This window comes from Giraffa tippelskirchi, chromosome 13, assembly GCF_054371585.1.
Source record: "Giraffa tippelskirchi isolate mGirTip1 chromosome 13, T2T-mGirTip1v1.2.pri, whole genome shotgun sequence".
Lineage (NCBI taxonomy): Eukaryota > Metazoa > Chordata > Mammalia > Artiodactyla > Giraffidae > Giraffa > Giraffa tippelskirchi.
Genome location: NC_137287.1, coordinates 73,379,701 through 73,403,916, shown reverse-complemented (window position 1 = coordinate 73,403,916; position 24,216 = coordinate 73,379,701). Strand labels below are relative to the sequence as shown.

At 42.9% G+C, this 24,216-nt stretch overlaps 1 protein-coding gene across 10 annotated transcripts in view; it reads left to right on the top strand.

Moving 5' to 3' along the window:
• The window catches only part of FAM171A1 (family with sequence similarity 171 member A1), a 168,657-nt gene that overhangs the window by 90,557 nt on the left and 53,884 nt on the right, over positions 1-24,216 (top strand). For 5 of the 10 annotated variants that reach the window (XM_081553601.1, XM_081553600.1, XM_081553595.1 and 2 more), the window contains exon 2: positions 22,999-23,226. Coding sequence is in view for 4 of the 10 variants with exons in the window: in XM_081553595.1 (XP_081409721.1) it covers positions 22,999-23,226 (228 nt within the window). In the remaining 6 variants the exon portion in view is untranslated. Of the gene's footprint in view, positions 1-364; positions 821-16,664; positions 18,430-18,636; positions 18,751-22,998; positions 23,227-24,216 lie in introns of those variants that run through there. The other 5 variants (XM_081553598.1, XM_081553596.1, XM_081553599.1 and 2 more) reach the window with 5 other exon arrangements.

Sequence of the window (24,216 nt, the reverse complement as noted above, 5' to 3'; positions counted from 1 at the left end):
GAGGGAAACTAAGTATTAATTTTTGACTCTCAAAGCCCCAGTTAGAGTAGCAAGGAGAGAAATTACAGAGGGGAAAATGTTAGGTTGGGAAAATGAAAGATTTTCTAATATACAAAGCTGTTAGGCCATGGAATAGGCTGTGCCTGGGGCAAGGGGTCCGGGGGCATTTCAGCCACTGGTGGTGGAATTCTCCCTCCCAAGGCTGCTATATCTCCCACATTCCCCTTCTCCAGCTGCTGATTCCTGGAACAGAGAGATCTATGGCCGCCAAGCAGCTCGTGGTGTTCCTAGTAGGAATTCCAGATGTGTTTCCATGGCGGAGGAAACGCATTCTCATCAAGGGCTGTTTGATTCCAGGACTCTCTGGAGCAGGTTCCCCAGCCCCGTGCTTTGTGGCTGGCATCCAGGGAGGTACAGAGCTCACGCCAGAAGGAACTCAGCACTCTGCTTACTTCAAGAACGTCTTGCTCAAAAAGCAAGAAGTGCTGAACTCAGTAGTTGGTTGATGTTCTGGTGCCAGATTTTTTTTTTTTTAAGTCACAGTTCAATTTGCAGAGAGCACTTCTGTGGCTCTCCAAGTGGCCCAGCCCTCAAGGTATGGGGAGACAGGTGAGGGGCTCAGAGCAGGTGGTGCTCCAGGGCACCCTGCTGTCTCCAGCCTCGCCTCACTGGTTCCAGCCAGAGCCACCTCCGAGCTCCTTCAGCTTCAGTCTATTTTCAAGAAGGGACTCCAAGGCCAAGTAGTGTTGGAAACCTCCCTGCATAAGCGGAGTTTAGCTCAGCAGCAACGTGGCACGGGGGCTGGGGGTGAAGATGACAGGTCAGTAGGAGTGTCACCTCCGTGCCTAACCTTACTTCTTTGGACCCTGAACATTCTTCCCTGTTGTTCTTTTCAGAGCACTATTATATGCAGGGGACTCTTTAGCTCTTTTTTTGGTGACCTTCTGATCTGGTCAGATTTGAAAAGCAGTGCCTAGGACTTGGATGGCAGGCAGCTTTGGGGATATAGAGAGTGTACCAGGGACTTTCCTGGTGGTCCAGTGGTCAAGACTTTGCCTTCCAGTGCAGGGGGTACAGTTTCAATCCCTGGTCAGTGAGCTAAGATCCTACATGTCTTGCGGCCAAAAAAATCAGAACATAAAAAACTGGAAGCAATATTGTAGCAAATTCAATAGAGACTTTTAAAAACTCAAAGCTATTTAGAAAACAGAGAGAGAGAAGGTGCTCTAGACCCAGCAGATGTGAGCTGAAATTTCAGTCTAAGCCCCCAAATCAGCATTTTAGAGCTTGTTTAAGGGGAGTCTCAGGATGACTGGTGATCATCCCACCTTACTGACTGTTCACTTTTAATGACAAGGGGGAGATGGCATCTGTTTAAAGGAGGAAAGAAAAGCATTTGCACAGAGAAGGTCACTTCACGCAGACTGGAGCCTTCAAATGCCATTCCCCACTTTTGCAGCAAATGGGTCAAAAGTAATGGAAAAGCAATCTGAATTTAATTTTTTTCCATCTCCTCCCTGCACTCTTTTCTTTTTCTAAGATTAATTTAATGTATTTATTTATGGCTGTGCTGGATCTTCATTGCTGTTCACAGGCCTTCTCCACTTGCAGCAAGCAGGTGCTACTCTCCAGTTGCAGCGCATGGTCTTCTCATTGCAGTGGCTTCTTATTGTGGAGCATGATTTCCAAGTGCTCAGGCTTCAGTAGTTGCAGCACACCAGCTTAGTTGTCCCACAGCATGTGAGATCTTCCCAGACCAGGGATAGATCCCATGTCCCCTGCACCCTCCATTGGCAGTTGGATTCTTTTTTTATTTTATTTTATTTTTAATCTGTTTATTTTAATTGGAGGCTAATTACAATATTGTAGTGGTTTTGCCACACATTGACATGAATCAGCCATGGGTGTACATGTGTTCCCCATCCTGAACCCCCCTCCACCTCCCTCCCCATCCCATCCCTCTGGGTCATCCCAGTGCACCGGCCTTATCCACTGAGCCACCAGGAAAGCCCCCTCCCTCCATTCTAATTGACTGAAACATTAAATGCGAATGAAAATTTTTGAAATGATATGTTGATATTATACCTGTGTTGGCAGAAAGCTTGTTCCACACAGTGCTTGTAAACATACAAAAGCCTGCTCAGTCTTCAAACAGGAGTGCTTAGACTTGGAATTTAAAATTGGTGGCCCATTTTTGAAAAGGAAGGCAAGGGTTGTGAATGTGTATTGCCTGGGGGACCGAAAAGGACCACGTGGGCTGTAACTGCAGACAAAGCAGGTGATGCTCAGGGCACTCTCCATCCTGCATCCCTCGGGTTCCCTCTGCCCAGTGCTCCCTGGGTTCTGTTCCTCCTGGGTCTCTCCCTTCGCCCCCCCCCCATCTTTCCCAGGGGCTAAGGTCCATTCTGCCATAGAGCCGCTTTCCAACTCTGGGAGGTGGAGAGACAGAAGATTTCTGGAGGCTAGAGGCTGAAACCAAACAAATCTTTCTCTAAGAAGAACCTTTTGTTTTAAAGACAGGCCAGGGACTTCCCTGATGATTAAGACTCTGTGCTTCCAGTGCAGGGGCTGTGGGTTCAATTCCTGGTCAGGGAACGAGATCCCACACGCTTGTAGCCAAATAAATAAATAAAGCAAAAAAAAAAAGCCAGGTGGGGAGTGCTTTTAGATAGCTTTTAGTATAGGGTTGTCGGAGAAGGCAATGGCACCCCACTGCAGTACTCTTGCCTGGAAAATCCCATGGATGGAGGAGCCTGGTAGGCTGCAGTCCATGGGGTCGCTAAGAGTCGGACACAACTGAGGTGACTTAGCAGTAGCAGTATAGGGTTGTAGCTGAGAGGGGGCTGGAGGAGTCAGCTGCTGCTCCCCTACAGAGCCAGCCAGGGCCAGTCACAGGCTACTGCATGGCTGGGCTGCAAGACCAGTCCAGCTTGCCTCTCACCTATTCCATTTTCAGGGTGGCTCAGACGTTAAAGAATCTCCCTAAAATGAGGGAGACCCAAGTTCAATCCCTGGGTCAGGAAAATCCCCTGGAGAAGGGCATGGCAACCCTCTCCAGTATTCTTGCCTGGAGAATTCCACGAACAGAGGAGCCTGGCGGGCTATAGTCTGTGGGTCACAACGAGTCAGACATGACTGAGCGACTAACACTTTCACTTTCAAGCTTTTTAGGTCACACTTGCCTTTAAGGGGACATGACCTGCACTGGATCCTGAGATTATTACCAAGATCAAATAATAGAACCCATGTGATCGTTCTTTGGAAGCTTTAAACCCCACACATATATATGGTTTTTAAAAAAATCATATTTATGGTTCTGTTTGCCACCCATTTCCTCCCTCACCAAACTCACTCCCTAGATCCATACCCACCCTCATACAATCATGGCAGGAGAAAGTGGAAGCAGGTCATTCTCTTACATATTTGGTCATTCAAGGCTAGAAAGAAAAATGTAATTATCAAATGTAATTGGCTGGTGAAGCTCACCTTTCTCTTATGGCTAGACTGGTTGGCCCTAGACCCCAAAGGCAGCTTGTTTCTAGTGCTTAAGAATAAACCCCAGGGATTTCCCTGGTGGTCCAGTGGCTAAGAGTCCGTGCTCCTAACGCAGGGGGCCTGGCTTCAGTCCCTGGTCAGGGAAGTAGATCCCATATGCTGCAACTAAGACCTGGCGCAGCCGAAAAAAAAAAGCATAAATCCCTGAGAACAGCAAAGTTAGAGATCGGAATTTAGAAATTAAACATACCTTTTACACTCTTCTTTGCTCCAAATTGAAGGTTTACGCTATCACTAAGCAAAAATAATTTAATGATTACTAAACACTTTCTATATTAAAATGTTAGTATTTTCCCATGGTTTTCATTAATCAAAGCAAGAAAATGCAGATTTCCTTCAGGTCCTAAAGCAAACATTTAGAAGTTAGATTCTTCACTTCCAAAGAGTTTTTTTCTTTGCAGAATTAAATTCACATGCTATATGTATGGAATCTAGAAAAATGGTGCTAATGAACCAATTTACTGGGCAGGAATAGAGAGACACAGATGTAAAGAAAGGACTTGTGGACAGCAGGGGAGGGGGGGTGGGTAGCAGGGGAAAGACAGGGTGGGATGATTGGGAGAGTAGCACTGACATCTATACACTGCTGCTGCTGCTGCTGCTGCTAAGTCGCTTCAGTCGTGTCCGACTCTGTGCGACCCCATAGATGGCAGCCCACCAGGCTCCACTGTCCCTGGGATTCTCCAGGCAAGAACACTGGAGTGGGTTGCCATTTCCATCTCCAGTGCATGAAAGGGAAAAGGGAAAGTGAAGTCGCTCAGTTGTGTCCGACTCTTAGCGATCCCATGGACCCCATGGGATTTTCCAGGCAAGAGTACTGGAGTGGGGTGCCATTGCCTTCTCCGATCTATACACTACTATGTGTAAAATAAATAGCCAGTGGGATGCTGCTATATAGCACAGGGAGCCCAGCTCAATGCTCTCTTATGACCTAGAGGTAGTCCAAGAGGGAGGAGATATATGTATACATATAGCTGATTCCTGTCGTTGTACAGGACAAACTAACACAACATTGTAAAGCAATTATATTCCAATTTTTAAAAAATTTTTTAAGTAAAATATGAAATTCCACATTAAAAAATTTACATGCTATAGAGTATTTCACTGTAAAGCAATATTGGGGCTTGTTTTAGGTGATTTTTAAAAGTGTGAGTTATAGAGAGTTCCTTGAATGTCAGTTATTTCAGTAAATATGTACATTGAAAAATAAGATAATTTGGTTTCTGCTTACCTCTAGTATGTATTATATTCATGTTTAAGTTTTCTGCATTCATGAATTTATTATTCACAAATTACATGGTAATAAGGAATGAACAAGAAAGCAGAATGTGCAAAGTTTAAAGTAGGACCACGTTTACACCAAGAAATAGCTGTTTGTGTTAAGACTGTATTTGTTTTATTTAAAGTTGAAAAACTAGGACAGCTATTTATGGAAATATTGATTGAAATAGGCTTTGTTGAAGTAATGTGTCTAAGCTGTTCCATATCTTTAAAAACTAACTTTCTGCTTTTAAAAACTAAACGTTAGCAGATGTTTGCCTATTTATAAGACTTTCTCTTCAAACATTTATTAACTTTCACAATGAGGTAACAGTTTTGCTTTCTGCCTAATTACAGTACACACCCTTCCTAAGAAAACCCTCTGTATGTACTTGGATTGTATACTTGGACATGGAGTAGAATGTATTGCACTTGAGTTGTGTGCATAGCAGTCACTGATTCTGAAAGATTAAAGTGTGAATATGGACAGCTTGAAAATGATAAAAATGTTTAATCCTTTCTAATAATTAAAAGTAAAAGTCTTGAGACTTCGCTGGTGGTCCAGTGGTTAAGATTCTGTGCTTCCATTGCAGGGGGCGTGGGTTTGATCCCTCATTGGGGAGCTAAGATCCCACATGCCAAAGGTGCAACCAAAAAAAGAAAAAAAATGGTAAAAGTCTTCATTTTCCCACATTGCCTCCCTATTCCCAAATAAGCACTAAATATTCAACTAGCTGATTGATTAGAAAGGAAACATCACAATGCTGGAAGAACATATTTACATTTTTGTGGTGGTCAATGTGATTGTTTTGGAGTCTTCCTCAAGTTCCTTCCTATTTTAGGATAAAATCATAACTGTTTAATCCTGTGTTTGGCTCGTTAGCTCAAGCTTTTTAAAACCCCATGGAAGTCCCATGAGGGTCATGGGTTCAGTCCCCATATGGCCCATGTATATGGCATCCAACTGCTCCAGGCAAGTGAGTGGGAAGTTATAAGATTTGTGTCAATTCACAGCTTCCTGAAAAACAAGTCAGTATTTGGCCCACTGAGGATGTGTGGGTGGTGTCATCCGTATATGCCTGGGTTAGCACATGGGAGCATGAAATAAGATCACTCAACAAAGACCATCTGACAGTACACTGGATCTAAGCATGCGTCTGCACTCACAAAATGTCATAATCCGGAGCCCTGGAAAGAATCACCAGGTCTTGCTAGAATCACTGTGGGCTGATGGAAAGCCTTGTTCTAGGAATTGATCACTGTGGTGGGTGTTTGCTAAATTTAGTTCTGATAAGAAAGAAGGTAGATGTGACCTAATTGAGCAGAAAAATGGGAATCCAGAAGTAATTGCTGGTTCTTTGTGTGAAGATTGCTGTGTCCAGGATGCAGTTTTCTGCCACTGTCCTCATTTCTATTTTTTGGGTCAACCTTGAGAATCTTCACCCCAAATGGATGATCATGACCATCAGTTTCAAAAGAACATCTCATCCTAAAAATGTTAAGCACATGACTAAATTTGCTAATATCAATGACAAAATGATTTAAACATCTTTCCTTTGCACAATTATAATACTTGAACGTGATTTTTCAAAGAAGAACCAAAAGATACATTACCTGTCCTGGCCTCAGTGAAAGACCTGAACTTAAATCCATAACTTAAAATCTTTTTACATCAACTGATTTGGATAAATGTGCTTCTGAGTGTGAAGATGAGGTGGACCTGGCAAGAAATATACAGTCAAGTTGTACCCAAATGTGAAAGCTGTGATGTGTTGATTGTAATAACCATGAACTGCTTAGGCGGGTCCTTTGTAAGTCAGTGTCCAATGCTCTCAAACCCTGCCCTCATAATATTTTGACATCTGTTCCACTTGGAGCCTCTGACCAGGTCTCTCTCCTCACCTCTGTTGAGAAGGCGGGGTCAGGAAGGTTTACCCTTCCTCCTGTTTCTTTCCGCACCATTATGCACCCCACATATGCACCAGAAAGCCATTCTCTGTGGTCTTGAGACGACTTCAATAGGAATCCCTCCATTAATTCTTCCGCCAATAGTCTTCCTCTGTTTTGGTCCATTTTGCCTATTTCTAAAAGATGAATTGCTTCACTCTCCTGCTCAAAAATCTTCAGTGACCCTCTGCTTTCGAGAGTCTGCAATTTCTCACTCACCTCCTGATACGCGAAGTCCTTTTATGACTGTCACAGAATCTGGAAGGTAACTTAGAGGTTCATCAGGTCTGATTGAAGTGCTCTATGGTGCCTGCCTGATGAGCCATTTCTTCTCACTTCTTAAGTATTTTCTGTGATATGGAACATACTATTTATCCATGCAGCCAGCACTTTTAGAAAGTTCTTCTTCATCACAAGTGTAATCCTAACTAATTCTGCGCCAATTCTCTGGTCGTGGCTTATCCTCAGCCAGGAAAACCTGGAATCACCCACTGTTTTAAAATATAGATCATATTTTATATATATATATATTTGGCTGTGTTGGGTCTTTGTTGCTGTGCTCAGGGTTTCTCAGCAATCGGGGGCTACTCTCTAGTTGCAGTGTCCAGGCTTCTCATTGCGGTGGCTTCTCTTGTTGTGGAACTCAGACACTAGGCAAGTGGGCTCAGTAGTTGTGGCACATGGGCTTAGTTGCTCGGCAGCGTGTGGGAGCTTCCCAGAGCAGAGGTGGAACCTTTGTCCCCTGTATTGGCAGGTGGATTCCCAACCACTGGACCACCAGGGAACTCCTGGATTGTATTATTGTTCAGGTATGGGGAGGTCAACAGACCGGGAGATGACTGCCATGGAAGAGATCATTTGTTATACTCATTTTTCCCAAGAGGAAGGGGTACATCACTCCACAGGGGGACACACAGAGAAGCACCAGGGCCAGCCAGGAGGCAAAGGGCCTGAGAGGAAAATATAGACAAAAGCCTTTATTGTGTATTTCTTGTAAAAGAATGGGTGAAGCAGGGTAAGCAGGCCGGGCAGGGTTAGGATTGGCTAGTTTGAATAGTTTCAGCAGGCTCTGGGGCATGGGCGCTGTCTGCAGTTGTCTGATATCTGGCCCTGGGAAGATTAGAGCAGGTAGATAGCAACTGGGGCTGGAATTCGATCTAGATGGTTGGGGTGTGGGCTCTGGATGGGTTAGCTTGCAGCTGAAGGCAGGCTCACAGGTGAGCCCTCTAAGGTAATAATTTACCATCTCATGGAATCAACTAGCCTTAGGCAATGCAGTCCCTCCTGGGTCAGAAAAGACCCAAGAGATCAAAGTGGCAAAGTACAGGATAAACAGACACAATTTTTTAAATTAATTATTATTTTATTTTTAATTTATTTTTGTGCTGGGTCTTTGTTGCAGTGCATGGGCTCTTCGTTGCACGCACAGGCTTTCTCTAGTTGCAGTGCCAGGGCTTAATTGTCCCGAGGCATGTGGGCTCTTAGTTCCCTGATCAGGGATCAAACCCTCACCTCCTGCATTGGAAGGCAGATTCTTAACCACTGAACCACCAGGGAAGTCCCTAAAAAGACATGATTAATACGCCTGTCCACTCTGATGATCCCATCTCAGGTACAGACAAGCTACGTAACTTGAATGAAAGCCTCCAGCTCCTCATGGGTCCAGTGAAGGGGTCAAGGTTATAGCACAGCCAAGAGCTCACTCTGTCTTCTTTGTAGGGGTGAAGCCTCCAACACTTCCTACTACTTCTCCCCATCCCCAGGTTCCCAGGGGACATTTTACTCATAGGCACCCTCTCCCTCCCTGGTAAAGTGCTGCCGCTGCCGAGTCCCTTCAGTCGTGTCCGACTCTGTGTGACCCCATAGACGACAGCCCACCAGGGGAAACCATTTGCCCGGGGCCACCCTGGAACTTCATTTTAATCTCTTTCACATGTGGACTTTTCTATCTACCTTTGTGTCCCGAATTCTTCGTCTTTGGGGCACTCTTTGAACTTTTGAGTTCTGGTTGTTGTTGTTAGGTTGATAAGTCATGTCTGACTCTTTTGCAGTCCCGTGGACTGTAGCCCGCCAGACTCCTCTGTCCACGGTGTTTCCAGGCAAGAATACTGGAGTGGGTTGCCATTTCCTTTTCCAGGGGATCTTCCCGTCCGGGGAACAAACCCACATCTCCTGCATTGGTAGAGGGATTCCTTACATCTGAGCCCCCAGGGAAGCCCCACTTTGAGTTCTGGGCCTGAGCCAAATGATTATTCTCTGTACACTCTACACCTGTGTTCCATTTAACAGGTGACATTTAATAATGCCTTTGTGAAGTGAAAGTGTTAGTCGCTCAGGTGTGTCTGACTCTTTGGGCCCTGGACTATAGCCCACCAGGCTCCTCTGACCATGGAATTTTCCAGGGAAGAATACTGGAATGGGTTGCCATGCTCTTCTGAAGGCGGAGCTAAAAATAGCCTGGATTTCCAAGTATAAGACAAAACATGGCAGACCTTCTGTACTACAACCTGGAAAAATAAATCTCCAGCTTATGTTGCAGAATTATTAACTGAGTTGGCAGTGAAGAGGAGCATGGAACTCATTTTCAAGGCAGGAGCAGAAAATAAAATCCCTTTATTGATGTTGATGCCAATACATGAGCTATAAAAGTTAGAAGGCAAAATATTAATCCATTTGGCACATATGAAGAACCAATTCTATAAACGTAAAAGGTGTGGAAAATATAATATGCTGACCATCACTGTGGAAAAACATCACAAGGACCAATTCTTCTGTTGTTCAGAAGAGTCAGAATTTTTCCCTTTCAGATCAAGCAGAAAAGTTAAATTGTGTTGTGAAAACTTTTAAATTTCTTAGAAAATGCCTGTAAATTGGATTCCATAAATATTTGTGTTAATTAGAACACTATAAGGTTTTATAATACGTAGGCGTGAGCATAGTTTACAATGCTGTCTCATTAAACGAGCATTTACTCAAACAGATGTAAAAAGCAGAAATGGTGTTTCACTAAACAAATGTACATTTTCAAATGTTAAATGGATAGCAGCTAATTAACAGAATTTTCATTGCACTTCTCAGTTTTTGCTTGTGATGACATAAATAAGACTTTTGAGCTCTTCAAGCTTAAAAGGGAGCTTAAATGATCAGTCCTTTGAAAATAAATACATGCACGCTGTGCTGAGTCACTTGATTGTGTCTGACTCTTTGCACCCCATGGACTGTAGCCCGCCAGGCTCCTCTGTCCATGGGGATTCTCTAGACAAGAATACTGGAGTAGGGTGCCATGCCCTCCTCCAGGGAGTTTTCCTGACCCAGGGGTACACACTGCACCATAATGCTTGGAGGGCAAACCCCTCAGATTCTGCTTCTCCCTCTTGTCCTGCAGGGAAGGCTGTGCCAGTGTAGAACATACTGGAATAACCCTGGAAATTTAGTGCAGCAGAGTGGTGGGTAGGTGGGAGTAGGTGTAGAGGTGTGGGAATGATTAGGATTTGCCAAGAGAAAAGGGAAACCTTGGTCCTTCCTGATAGAGGGTTATTTTAGAATTTAAAAACGTGCTAGTTAAAAAGAACCTTCTTAAGCCAAAAGGCACTACCCAAAGCCTGGGACTGTCTTGTCTCGGTTGTTTTTTCTCTGACTCCCCACCCTCTCCCAGGATCCTAGCCTCAGTACTTTCATAGTTCCTGGACTTCGTTGGATTCCTGAGTGGCTGTCAAGAACTGTAAAAGGGGGACTCCCTGGTGGTTCCATGGTTAAAACTCTGCTTCCATTGTAGGGGGTACAAGTTCAATCCCTGGTCAGGGGAACTAAGATCCTGATTGCCCTGCAGCCAAATAAATAAATAAATAAAATATAGATATCTACAATATTTAAAAAAAAATTGTAAAGGGACTGAGAGTCTGCCCTCCTTGTCAGCTAGTAAGCTGGTCAGCTGTGGCTTTATAGATGCTGGTAGAAGACACAGGGTTTCCCAAGTGGTGCTAATGGTAAAGAACCTGCCTGCCGGTGCAGGAGACGTAAGAGACGCAGGTTTGATCCCTGAGTTGGGAAGATCCCCTGGAGGAGGACATGGCAATCCACTCCAGTATTTTTGCCTGGAGAATCCCACAGACATGAGCCTGGCTGGCTGCAGTCCATAGGGTTGCAAAGAGTTGGACACGACTAAAGCGAATTAGCACGCACACACACAGAAGACACAACATTTTGGAATCAAAGACTCACAGCAGTAGCATTGCCAGAGGATCAGCAATCTCATCCTTATGCTTTTCCTAGAGGGCAACTCAGAGAGGGCCCAGTGATATGTGTACATGAGATGGGTTACGTTACAGGAGAGAAGCCTGTGCTAAGTTGCTTCAGTTGTGTCTGAAGCATTTGTGCCATATTTTACATTCCATATATAAATGATATCATATGGTATTTGTCTTTCTCTTTCTGACTTACTTCACTTAGTATGATAATCTCCCGGTACATCCTTGTTGCTATAAATGGCATTATTTTGTTCTTTTTTATGGCTGAGTAGTATTCCATTGTATATATGTACTGCATCTTATCCATTCATCTGTCTACGGACATTTTGGTTGTTTCCATGTTTTGGCTACTGTGAATAGTGCTGCTATGAACATAGGGGTGCGTGTATCTTTTTCAAATTATAGTTTTGTCTGAGTATATGCCCAGGAGTGCGATTGCTGAATCATATGATAATTCTATTTTTAGTTTTCCAAACAACCTCCATACTGTTCTCCACAGTGGTTGCGCCAACTTACATTCCCACCAAGAGTGTAGGTAGGCTCCCTTTTCTCCACACCATCTCCACCATTTAAATAAACATCCTTGAAGAGACAGCCCACAACCACTGGTAGTCAGTGCCTCGCTCATGAAATGTGCAGAAATGCAGGAACCCATGAGAATTCCTGTTTAGCAGAACATTAGCAATGACTTCTGCCACCCCTCCAGCTCTCTGTGTCCTTGGGAATTGTCAGTGATGAGTGTGAAGGAGAAAGAGTATCTTCCACAAACCACAGTCAGCCATAGTCAGCTCCTTGCATGAATCTTTTGAGGAGGGCATTCATAAACTTCCTAAAAACCTTTGACGATCCTTGTTTCAGAGTCAGATGTTGGGAAAGAGGAAGCTCATTAAACCCTCACCATGTGCTGTGCTGCATGCCAGCCCCTTACACTTACCGTCTCATGGCAGCCCTCAGAGACAGTTATGGGGGGCATCACCTGCATTTTTTATAGATGGGAAAACTCCAGTTAAGAGCACAGAGCAGTTAAGTGGAGAGAAGAGAGACAAATCCAGGTGGTCAGAGCCCCAAGCCCTGTGCTCTGCAAAATGCACTGCAAACCGTCTTTCCTTTTTTATTTTTCTTCCATTAAGAGGCTTTTGGAGGAGGAAGAGGTGTGAGGGGTGGTTTTGAGATTTTGTTTCACCAGGTAAAGTTAGAGGAACACTGGCAAGGGAGCAAAATCAGGAATGATCTTGTGCCCACAGACACCTTACATACATCATCCCTGTTCTCCTATGAATCCTACAATGTTTTCAAGGCAGTTGGAACCCTTGTTATATGGATGAAGAAATGGAGACTCATAAGGGCTAAGGTCTTGCCAGCTCCTTCCTTTCCTGACCTCCCTCATGCTGATTAGCTATGGTACTTTGGGATGCCATGCCTCAAATTTTCCCCTTCTCAGAGCACAGTCTACCCATCTGGATGCTGCAAAATTGGACCCTTGACCGCTTTTCATTAACCTCCTCACCTGAGTCCTGGGATATGGCAACCTATAGAGATTTCCCAGGACAAATATTCTAGGAACACAATACTTAGTTTGTCTCCTGGAGACTATGAAAACAAACACGTTTCTCTCTGCCTTTATGTTTCTCAGATTCTGAAATTTATTTGCTTGTTTACTTAGATTTAATCAAAGTAAACAAAAAAGGAATGGAGACTCAAAGAGGCTGACGGACTTGACTGAGACCACATAGCTCTGAAATGAGGAGCCTGGAAACTGACCCCAGATGATTTGTCTGTGAAACATGTGTTCTGTACATGCCCCTCCTCCCCCGCACCTCCCGCCCTCCCAGCACCGCCCCCACGCTGTTGCTGCTGCTGCTGCTGCTAAGTCGCTTCACTCGTGTCCGACTCTGCGACCCCATACACGACAGCCCACCAGGCTCCGCCGTCCCTGGGATTGCCATTTCCTTCTCCAATGCATGAAAGTGAAAAGTGAAAGTGAAGTCGCTTAGTCGTGTCCGACTCTTCGCGACCCCATGGACTGCAGCCTACCAGGCTCCTCCATCCATGGGATTTTCCAGGCAAGAGCACTGGAGTAGGTTGCCATTGCCTTCTCCGGCCCCAACGCTGTAGTTCATATCAAAGACCCTAAAGCACCCTACTAATTAAGCTTCATCTAAAACAGAAAAGAAAAAATTTTATGGGTATATAGAATTTTTAAGAATTTTATTTTTTAATTTTTCATTTTTATACAGTTTTTAAAGGTTACTTTCCATTTACAGCTCTGAAAAGAAAATTTTAATAATAGGTCCACTATAGCTTGTTAAGTAATTCTGTTTCTTTGGAAAGAGAAGCACATGTGTGTAATTTAACCACTGCTCTGACCATAGCTGCTTCAAGGACCTCTGTCTCTCCTGTTTTAATCTTGTATCTTTATCTTTCAGGTAGTGACATTTCAAGTGCCAGTGAGCCTCACACACTTGGACTATTCACAACCTTCCAATAAGTCTCTTTGGTTTGCCTTTTTTGCCCCTTTTTTAAAGTTCTAAAAGTAATTAATGTCAGCTTCCTCACAACTAGCACCATTTGGCACTTTCTAGCTGGTATCTTCCTAGAGAGAGAAATGACTTGCTAAAATCTTTTTTTAATAATAAACATCTGAAAGTTTCTTATTCAAAAGAAATGCCGTGTAATTTTGCTCTTGACTGAGACCTGGACAAACTATTAAAAGTGCATATCCTTAGATATAAAGGTGATCTGGAAAGACATATACACATAGAGAATTTTTCCTCCACCAGGTTCCCTTGGCAACCATTCCATGAACATCTTCCAACACATCTTTAAAGCTTGGCTGTGGTGTGTATGTTAATTTTATAGACATGCTTAATGTTGCTCATTAACTTCACAGTTTGCAGATTCTTCCAAATTCTCTTAAGGGGACTTTGTACCTTTGTGAAAAGCTTAAAATACCAATAAAACCGAAGTCTTCTTCAAGTGGTTTCTTATAGTGATTTCTTTACAAATCCCTCTGGGTTCTCTTGTCACTCAGTGTTGCATCATCACTATTCGTTTGTTGAAGTGTGAAGGAGATTGTATGAAGCTTAGAGAAAAAGTTACCGTATTTACACTTCTCTGTTGTAGTCATTACATACTTTCCCATAGTGGCTCAGATGGTAAAGAATCCTCCTGCAATGCAGGAGACCTGGGTTCAATTCCTGGGTCAGGAAAAGCCCTCTGGAGACAGGAATGGCAACCCATTCCAGTATTCCTGCCTAGGAAATCCCATGGACAGAGGAGCCTGGCGGGCTACAGTCCATGGGATTGCAAAGAGTCAGACATGACTGAGTGACTAATACTTTCACTTTCATATCTGAGGAAAACAAGGATACTCTGTTAGGTTTGTATATATGCATCGATTTTTATGGGAAAGTTCTTAAAAACTGGAACTGAAGCTTTTTCTTTTTGATATATTTAGCATCATTTTGGTGTTCAATAACTGCTTCACTTCTGATTTCTTTTGCAGAGTTAAAGCATTCTTTTATTTTAAATTGGCTTGAATTTTTTCAGAAAAGTTTCCCCCAAGATAAGCAATTATATTTTCATATAGTACTTGCTACCTCGACATGATTTCTGCTGTCATTTAGAAAGAGTGGGATTGTGTCAGTGTCATTTACTGTCAGATAACTTTTAGGTGCTATCATAGAAACCCAGTTAAATTATTTTGCTTGGGAGCATTTGTTTATATACGTAAGTTGTACAGTTGAATCAGGTAAATCCAGCAGTAGTTTTCGGTTTATCCTGGGATATTTACCCCAAATAAACCCTTGATTAGTTGCAAGAGTATAATCACTTTATAGTTGCTTTTATAGCATAACCTGTGTGTGGAAGCAGCCTCAGAAAGCCTCATCTTGTACCAGGTATAATAGCAGAGAATGACTTCTGCCATTTAACTTATTGGTGAATAGACAGACTTAACAGCATCTTCATTCAAAAAGTCATAGGAGGTTGTTGGTATTCGAGTATTGCATTTTCTATTTCCATTATAAAGTGCTTCAAGTACAGGGAGAGAAGGCATCCTGTCACTTGAAAAAAAGATATGTCATACATGTATATATCATGTATTCTATGTACTTTATCATAGCTTCTTTAATTGCTATACTTCTATGAATGTTTATCATGTATTTCTACGTTCTTGGCAATTTAGTGTTGTGCTTAGAAAGTGTAATTAATGAAATGATCTGCAGTTCCATCCTCTTTATATATCTCTTACGGGAAGGGAGAAGAATCCACTGGTTTATGGCACCAGAGATCCTGGCAGCCCTGTCAAGACATAAGTTCAGGTATGAGAGGGAGGTGAGAGAATATTCTGTGTGCAGAGCCTGTGGAGATGTGATGGGGAGTAAGCTCAAAGCACGTGCCCTGCAGAGTGTGGGTGGCCAGCAGGAGGGTGCCTGGGACCAGCACTTACTCGCTTCCTGCACCAGGGCTTTCATCCATGTTCCAAACTGAAGCTGTGACCGGGAGTCATCACTGAGCCATCTTTTCATGAGGTTCAGGTAGGAGTCAGTTGCTAGAGACTGGAAAACACAGAAAGGCGCAAAGTGGGATCCTAATTTCCCACGGCTGCAGCAGCAAACATGTCTTATGGGCTTTTTCAAGTGAGTAGAAGTTCAAATGGAAGTTTGGAGATCATAGTCCTCCACTGATAATTAAGGTACACACTTGTGAGGAAAGCCTCACATGGGTGGGAATTCTGTATCAGCTATTGTGACCTCAGGTTAATAGAGAGGCTTTAGGGCACCTCTTGGTACAGTCAAGAGCAAAAGGTGGTTAACTAGAGAACGGATGATGAGGGGACCATCAGGGGAGCCAGAAGACACTCATGCCAGCCTATGTGTCCCTCTGACACATGCCTGCATCTGTCCCTTCTCTTCTGCACAGAACACCAAGCTGAATATTATTTTTAGAATGAAACACACACAAAAATTGTCAAATGCTTCGAGTTCTATTATATAATATGGGCTTCTTTCCACATGGCTCAGTGGTAAAGAATGGGAGGATCCCCTAGAGGAAGAAATGGCAACCCACTCCAGTATTCTTGCCTGGAAAATCCCATGGACAGAGGAATCTGGTGGGCAACAGTCCATGGTTTCATAAAGAGTCAGACACAACTGAGCACACATACATGCATTATATATTATACAGACAATATGTAAGAATGTTATATAATATTTATATAGTAATCTATATAACTATATATATTATATAATATATAACATATAATGGTAATATTATATAATGCAAGTAATATATTAATATGCATTACAATTATGTAATTAATATACAATGCATTGACTATTAATATACTGATATTGATATATTGGTATCATATTTTAATATATTTGCATACTATAGTGATATAATTCATATTAGTATATAGATTATATAATGCATGATATTATAGATAATATCTAATATTGTAATAGAGCATCACTGCCCTGAGTGCAGCCCTTAGCACACTGTGCCGCTGTGCACCCTTACCCCCTACCCTGTTACCAGGCAATGGTTACCATGGGACTACTCAGCCATTGGTCAGCACATCAGTGGGCCCTGCCTACAGCAGCCAACTGTCAAAGAGTGACTGTTAGTGGTCCTATTCAGCCATTGGTTGGCACCTCAGTGGGCTCCACCCCCAAGCAGCCAACTGTCAGTGATCAGCCCTTAGTGAGGACATTTTCAGCTAATGGTCTGTGGAGTGGTAGTTGTCAAACAGAGAATGAAGTAAGAAGTGGATCCAAGCCTTCTCCTTGAGGCCCTCCAGCTCACTCACCGTTGGGCCAGTGGATGAGCCAGGGGCCCAGGGAACAGGCTGGAGGCTGTGTCTACAGGGCTCTAGAGCTCTCGCCAAGGCCACCCAATGGTCAGACTCAGGCCTTGAGGCTGCAGTGACCCTCTCCCCCATTTGGGCCGCCTGAGGAGCCTGAAAGCCAGTTGTGTCCTGGGCACCTGGCTCCCTCAGCCATAACAGCTGGACAGCGTCTGGGGACCTGGCCTGAGGAAGCCACCAGCCTAGATCTTCTTCCTCTCAGCCAGGACTGAACCTCGCAGGGTGAAAGTCATACCTTGGGATCTTTCTTGTCAAAACAGAGTAACATTGGCATGGTGGTGTTTTACAGGAATGTCGTTAGCTGACTGTGACCTGACTTCAGGAACAAAAGCTCAGACACCAAGAAGTTTACAACTCACCCCTCACCTCCCTCACATTTCCTAGAAAAGGGCTTTGCTGAGAGCTTTGGGGGAATTTGAGGTTTTTAAGGCATGAGCCACCTGTCTTCTTGCACAGCCCTGAATAAACCTTTCTCCTTCACACTCCGATGTTTTGGTATTGTTTGGCCTTTCTGTGCATTGGGCACACTGACTTGTGTTTCAGTAACAATATTACACAGTCTATAATATTATGGATACGTCTTTTAGAAAATATTTAATTTGCTTAAAGGATATGATTCACTAATTTTTTTTAATCAAACTGTTGAAAAACAAAGGAAAAATACAGTGAGTCCCCTGCATATGAATGAGTTCCATTCTGAGAGTGCATTCATAAGCCAAATTTGTTCATAAGTCTGACAGAGTTACTGTAGGTACCCACCTAACACAATTGGCTATATAGTACTCTACTGTAATAGATTTATTATACTTCTCACACAAATGATACATAAAAAAACAAGAAAAAAATTTTTCATCTTACAGTACAGTAATCTTATAGACATGTGAACTAACATGATTGTACATGAGAATGCACATTCACACGATTCACTAAAGTTTAAGAAGAAAATAAAATTGAACAATGTAAGATGCATATGCACTCTATGAGACCAGAGAAAATCAAGAAAACGCTAGTATAATAAAATACATTCTTGTTTCATCAGATATCTTACAAAGTAAGAAAAACCTTTCATATTTCCAAAAGAAGTAAAGTAAGTGGATAGAAAACTGCCCCTTTACATGGGCAGCTCAGGATATACCTATAATTGCTGTATAAAGAAGTGGCAATTCTGTAAATATACAGATATTGTTAAAAGTTAGCAGCAAGTAGTATGGAGCAGAATCTCTTCAAGCAAAGGTCAGGTAACGTTTTAAAAATAACCTCCCTTCTAAAACTATTTAGAAAATATTTTCAAATGACTAATTTTTTATATTTTGATGTAAGAGATGGGAAGCTGTTGTGACTCCCCTGAATTTGGGTTAAATATAACTAATCACAGCGCTGGAGACTGAGTCCAGTGACTCACTTTTCTGCTGCTCTCCCTGATGGTCAGCAGCAGCACAGGGCATTTGGGCAGCTTGGACTGAAAGCCTTTGCTTGATCTGCTGGTGGAAATGGACTTTCTTTCCACAGAGCCTGATGGGCCAACCCAGCAAACACTGGGTTCCCAGCGAGGTGGGTTGCTGTGGAAACCAACAGCTCTAAATACCAAAAGGGAAGAAAAATATTAAAATCCCGCATCAAAGTCAATTTGAGGGATATAAAAAAGCATGAAAAGTGGTCAGAGGGAGGCGAAAACTTCACAGAAAGAAACCAAAAAAAACAAAAGGAGCCCATAGATTCACTTTTCCTTCCATGATAAGTCAGATCTTTTTCCAGTAGGTGTGAAACCAAGGCTTGGTGGCTGTTCAGACTGAGATGAGCATGGTCCTCCCAACTGTGTTCCCGGTGAGATCCACAGAGAGGGCTGCGATCTGGAGTAGCACCCTTTAGCAGGTGACTGTAGGAGAGATGAAGAATGTTGATTGTAGAGTTGGCATGAGAAGTTATGAAGTAAATGTCTTCTGTCATTTGTGGGAAAAAACTAAAGACATAAATTACTATTTGAAGATAAAAGGGGGAGGAGGGGAAGCATGGACCCTCAGTGTCTACAGGCAGTTCTGCTAAGTACTGTGCACGTGTGAAGGGTGCACTGCGATTCCTTCCTCTTGCTCCTGCCGTGATGTTTGCTCTAAACTTGCTGTGTGGGTGCCTTCTCTCCAACTAGCAATTTGAAACAGACTTGTCTTCTTTAGTTCTAAGTCTGTGGCAGATAGAAAGGAGATGATGAAAAGATCATGCTGGACTAAAAGATAATGTTTAGTGTTCTACCCACCAAGCAGATATGCTCTTTGAAAATGACTTGGTTTGTGCCCACAGAGTCAAACTCTTCAAATCTGCCAAGAGTAAAGGAGTTCTGAATTATAGGGGAGGAAGAATTCCTGAGCACTTGTTTTTTCCTTCTTGATTCTACCACTGGTCCATGAGAATTTGAGAAGCATGCTGTAGAGGCGGTAACTGAATTCCTGATCATGAAATGCTGAGTAAGAGTGTGAAACAACAAGAGGTCTGAGCACACACTCCCAGGGTCCACCCACCATGCGCTGCAGAATTGGAACCCATGATGGATGCAGCGGTAGTCAGGGTTCTCCAGAGAACAGAGCCAATGGGATGTATGGGCCTATAGGAATAGATTTATTCTAAGGAACTGGCTCACATGATCATGGAGGCTGACAAGTCCCAAGGTCTAAAGGGTGAGCCAGCAAGCCAGATGTCCAGGAGAGATGATGGTATAGTTCTAGCTCAGACGCTGGTAGACTTGAGATCAGGGAAGAGCTGACATTCAGTTCAAGTCTGAAAGCAGGAAACGCCAATGTTCAGAGGCTGGTAGGCAGGAGGAAGTCTCCCTTTACTCTGGGGGGACTTTTTGTTCTCTTCAGGCCTTCAACTGATTGGACAAGGCCCACCCACATGAAGGAAGGTGATCTGCTTTACTCAGTTAAATGTTCATCTCCTCCAAAAATACCCTTACAGATATACTCAGGATAATGTTTTTTTATTGAAGTGTAGTTGATTTACAATGTTGTGTTAGTTTCTGTTGTATAGCCATATGATTCAGTATATATATATATATTCTTTTCCAGTATGGTTTATTGCAGGATATTGAATATAGTTCTGTGTACTATACAGTAGAACCTTGCTGTTTATCTATTTTATATATAGTAGTTTGTATCTGCTAATCCCAAACTCCTAATTTATCCCTCCCCTGCACCTTCCTCTTAGGTAACTGTAAGTCTATTCTCTATGTCTGTGAGTCTGTTTCTGTTTTGTAGATAAGTTCATTTGTGTCATAGTTTAGATTCCACACATAAGTGATGAAAGTGTATTAGTTGCTCAGTTGTGTCTGACTCTTTGCAACCCTATGGACTGTAGCTCACCATGCTCTTCTGTCCATGGAATTCTCCAGGCAAGAATATTGGAGTGGCTCTCCATTTCCTTCTCCAAGTGATATTGTGTGGTGTTTGTCTTTCTTTTTCTGACTTGCCTCACTTAATATGATAATCTCTCATTCATGTTGCTGTAGATGACATTGTTTCATCCTTTCTTATGGCTAAGTAACAGTCCACTGTATGTATGTACCACATCTTGTTTATCCATCTGTTGATGGATATTCAGGTTGCTTCCATGTCCTGCCTACTGTAAATAGTGCTGCCATGAACACTGAGGTGCATGTATTTTTTCAAATTAGAATTTTCTCTGGATATATGCCCAGGAGTGGATCTTACTGCATATTTAGGTCTAGGGCCATTTATAGAGTCTTCCTTTTCTCTGCAAAATGAGATAAATAAATAGTATGTAGTGCCCAACCTCTTCTCAGAGGATAAAATAGTTGGATGGCATCACTGACTCAATGGACATGAGTTTGAGCAAGCTCCAGGAGTTGGTGATGGACAGGGAAGCCTGGTGTGCTGCAGTCCATAGGGTCGCAAAGATTCAGACAAGACTGAGCGACTGGACTAAACTGCCCCACCTCATGATAATATCACTTTGCTGTTGTCTTTTAATGGCAATAATCTTGTTCGCTGTTGAATGGATAATATAAGTGTTTCTATAAAAATGATACCCCAGTGGGACATTTCTGTAACTTCCACTCAATTTTGCTGTGAACCTAAAGCTGCTTTTAAAAATAAAGTCTAATTTTTAAAATATAAACTAAATCTAGACCTACCGAATGGGTGGGCTGTTCCTGCTGTTCTTTATTCATATAAATAAAGCAAATTGCAAAATTTTAATACATATGACACCCCAGTAGTCTGTAATAATTACCTAACCACAATGATGTGTTTTCATATCCTGTCACACCAAAAGAAGTAGCTAAATAATCTTTTTCAAGGTATATAATTGCAGAATATATACTAGGCTTCCCATGTTAGAAGAAATTCAAGTGGTAGAACCTAGGGCGTTGATTATAAGAAAATTCTTTTCTTTTTTTACTTAATTTTTATTGGAATATAGTTGCTTTAAGATGTTAATTTCTACTGTACAGCAAAGTGAATCAGCTATATGTATACATATATCCCCTCTTTTTTGGATTTCCTTCCCATTTAAGTTACCCCAGAGCACTGAGTATAGTTCCCTGAGCAATAAACTCTGAACTAGGTTCTCATTAGTGATCTATTTGATCCATAGTAGTATATATGTGTCAATCCCATTCTCCCAATTCATCCCTTCTTTATTCCCTGCTTGGTGTCCATACCTTTGGAGAACTCCTTTCTTGTGTTTATTCAGAAATTATTTCACTTTTTCCAAATCTCTGCTGCTTTTGCCTTCTCAGCCAACAGTGAAGAGAAAGCAGAAACCTTGTAATCCCTCTTGATAGTGAATGTTGCATTACATTATATAAATCGTCAATGTGCAACACCACAAAGCACCTTCCCACTTGTCCTGTTCTAGAGGATTTCTGCTATGAGAGTATTAATTCATTTATAACTTCCCATATAACTGGGGACAAGTAAGACCCAGCTCCATAAGAAAGCAAATGTGTGCTACAAATCTGCATTAAGATAACACTGATAAGATTGGCAGGAATTGACTAAATATGCTTTGTAATGCCATATGCCTGATTTTCTTGATGTTGATTTTATCCCTCTTTTGGCAGTAGTTTTCTCCTCCTATAGTAGGGAATAACCAGGTTCAGTTTTTCTAGTACTTTTTTTCTCTACAAGGTTTTTGAGAGATTTATTTGGTGCAGACCTTATGTAACTCCTGGGTCTAGGGTTCTTTATGGTCATCTAGCCAAAAAATGTATTAACTCTGTGATACCAACCGAGCCCTTGAACTCTTTAATCAGTAGAAATCAGAAAGAGAAATTCAGGCAAGATCTTTCTGGGGAGGCTGCAGCATGAAGGATCCAACAAAACCAAGTAACAGGCGCTTTTGCTCCCTCCCAAGGAGGGGCGAGCTGGTTTCTTAAGTGGGGTAACAGCTGGGGCAGGTCCATGGACTGGGCAGGACGCACTGCTTAGTCTGCCCACCCGCTTGGTGGTACTGTGTGCTGGGATGACTTTTCAGTCATGTCTTCATGATTACCAGCACAGCGACCCTGAGCTGTACACATCCATGTTCATCACAGACTGTTGAACAATTTTGCTGCAAATCTGAGTGCCTGCAGGTTCCTCGTGAGGCATCCTGAGCCTTGCTTAGGCTGTGTTTACCAGCAACACTGGGGAGGATCAGAAAGCATTGTGTTTGTTTCACAATGTCTTAAAGGAAAAGAGATTTTCTCTCAGTTATTGTTGGGGGGAGCTGGGAGGAGCCAGGAGGAAAGGAGTTTGTTATAGGCAGTGGTTTTGAAGAAGATAAAGAATCATGTAAAGTAAAAAAGAATTGCTAAGAAGAGAACGTTCCTGGTTAAAACGATTTATATTTTGGAGGTAGATCTAGAATTTTTTCTCTAATTAAAAAAAAATTTTTGGCTGCATCTTACGGAATGTGGGATCTTAGTTCCCCCACCAGGGATCAAACTTGTGCACTCTGCATTGGTTACATGAAGTCTTAACCACTGGACCACCAGAAAAGTCCCCAGTCTAGATTATCTAAGCATATCCCATGAATACTTTCTACCTCCCTTCGCTGTTATTACAGAATCACTGTTGGAGGTCCCCAGTTAATAACCAGTTCTTCGTTGCTCTGTCCTTCTTCCAGAGGTCACCCTGAAGGTCCACATCAGTGATGCCAGCACCCACCAGCCCGTCCCCGATGCGCTCATTGAGATTTTCACCAACCAGGTCTCCATTGCCTCTGGTACCTCGGGGACAGATGGCGTTGCCTTCATCAAATTCCAGTATAAGCTGGGCAGTCAGCTGATTGTCACGGCCACAAAGCATGCCTACGTGCCAAACTCTGCCCCCTGGAAGCCCATCCGGTTACCTGGTAAGGTGGTCTTTACCTTTCTCTAAAACAGGGCATATAATCAGGCTAGGGGTGGAGTCAGGCACAGAAATGATTTTGTAAGCGTTAAGTCAGACAATCAGGAAAATACATGTGCATTCTCTGCCCTAGTTTTTGGTGCCCCTTATGTGCAGGGAAGGTGGGATCTGGTGTGAAGCTGGTTGGGCTTCACATTGCTATTTGTACAATGGAACCAAAGCCTTTTCTAGTAATTTCTCCACTGTTCCGTTCTGTACATGATGGATCATAACCAGCCAGTGGCATTGGGACAGTGCTCTGAAATGGGGCTTCCTCATCTCACTTTAGCATCTGAGAGCAAGGCTGCCAAAAAGTGGTCATGATGGCCAGGCTGTCTTTCTCTGTCCCACCTTCTTACCTGCTCAGGAAGAGCACTCCTGGTGCTCCTCCACTCTCAATATTCCACTTCTGGCACATCTAATCACCAAATGTGTCATGGTGTTTCCACACATCCAGCAATGTGTCGCCAAGTCTGTGACCCCAGCTGGTGCTTGCTAGCTTACTAGTTTATCATAAAGGTTATTAAAGGACCAGCCAGATGAAGACATGTGTAGGGCAAGGTCTGTGGGAAGAGGCTTGGAGCCTCCATCCCTGGCCAGCTGTACCACCTCCTAGCACTTCTGGTGCTCACCAACCAAGAGGCTCACCCAACCCCATCCTCTTGGGTTTTATGGAAACTTCATTATGTAGGCATAACTGATTAAAGCATTAGCCATTAGTGATTGATTCAACCTCCAGCCGCCTCTCCTGCCTGGAGGTCGGGGGAGAGGACAGTGAGACTGAGACGTTCCAGCCTCTAGTCACACGGTTTCCCCTGGCAACCAGTTACCCTTCTTAGGTTATCATGAGGCTTTCCAAAAAGCAATTATATTAACTGAAACTCCCATTGAAAGCCCCATTCATTTCATAAGAATAACAAAAGATTCCTTTATTGCCCTTATCACTTAGGAAATT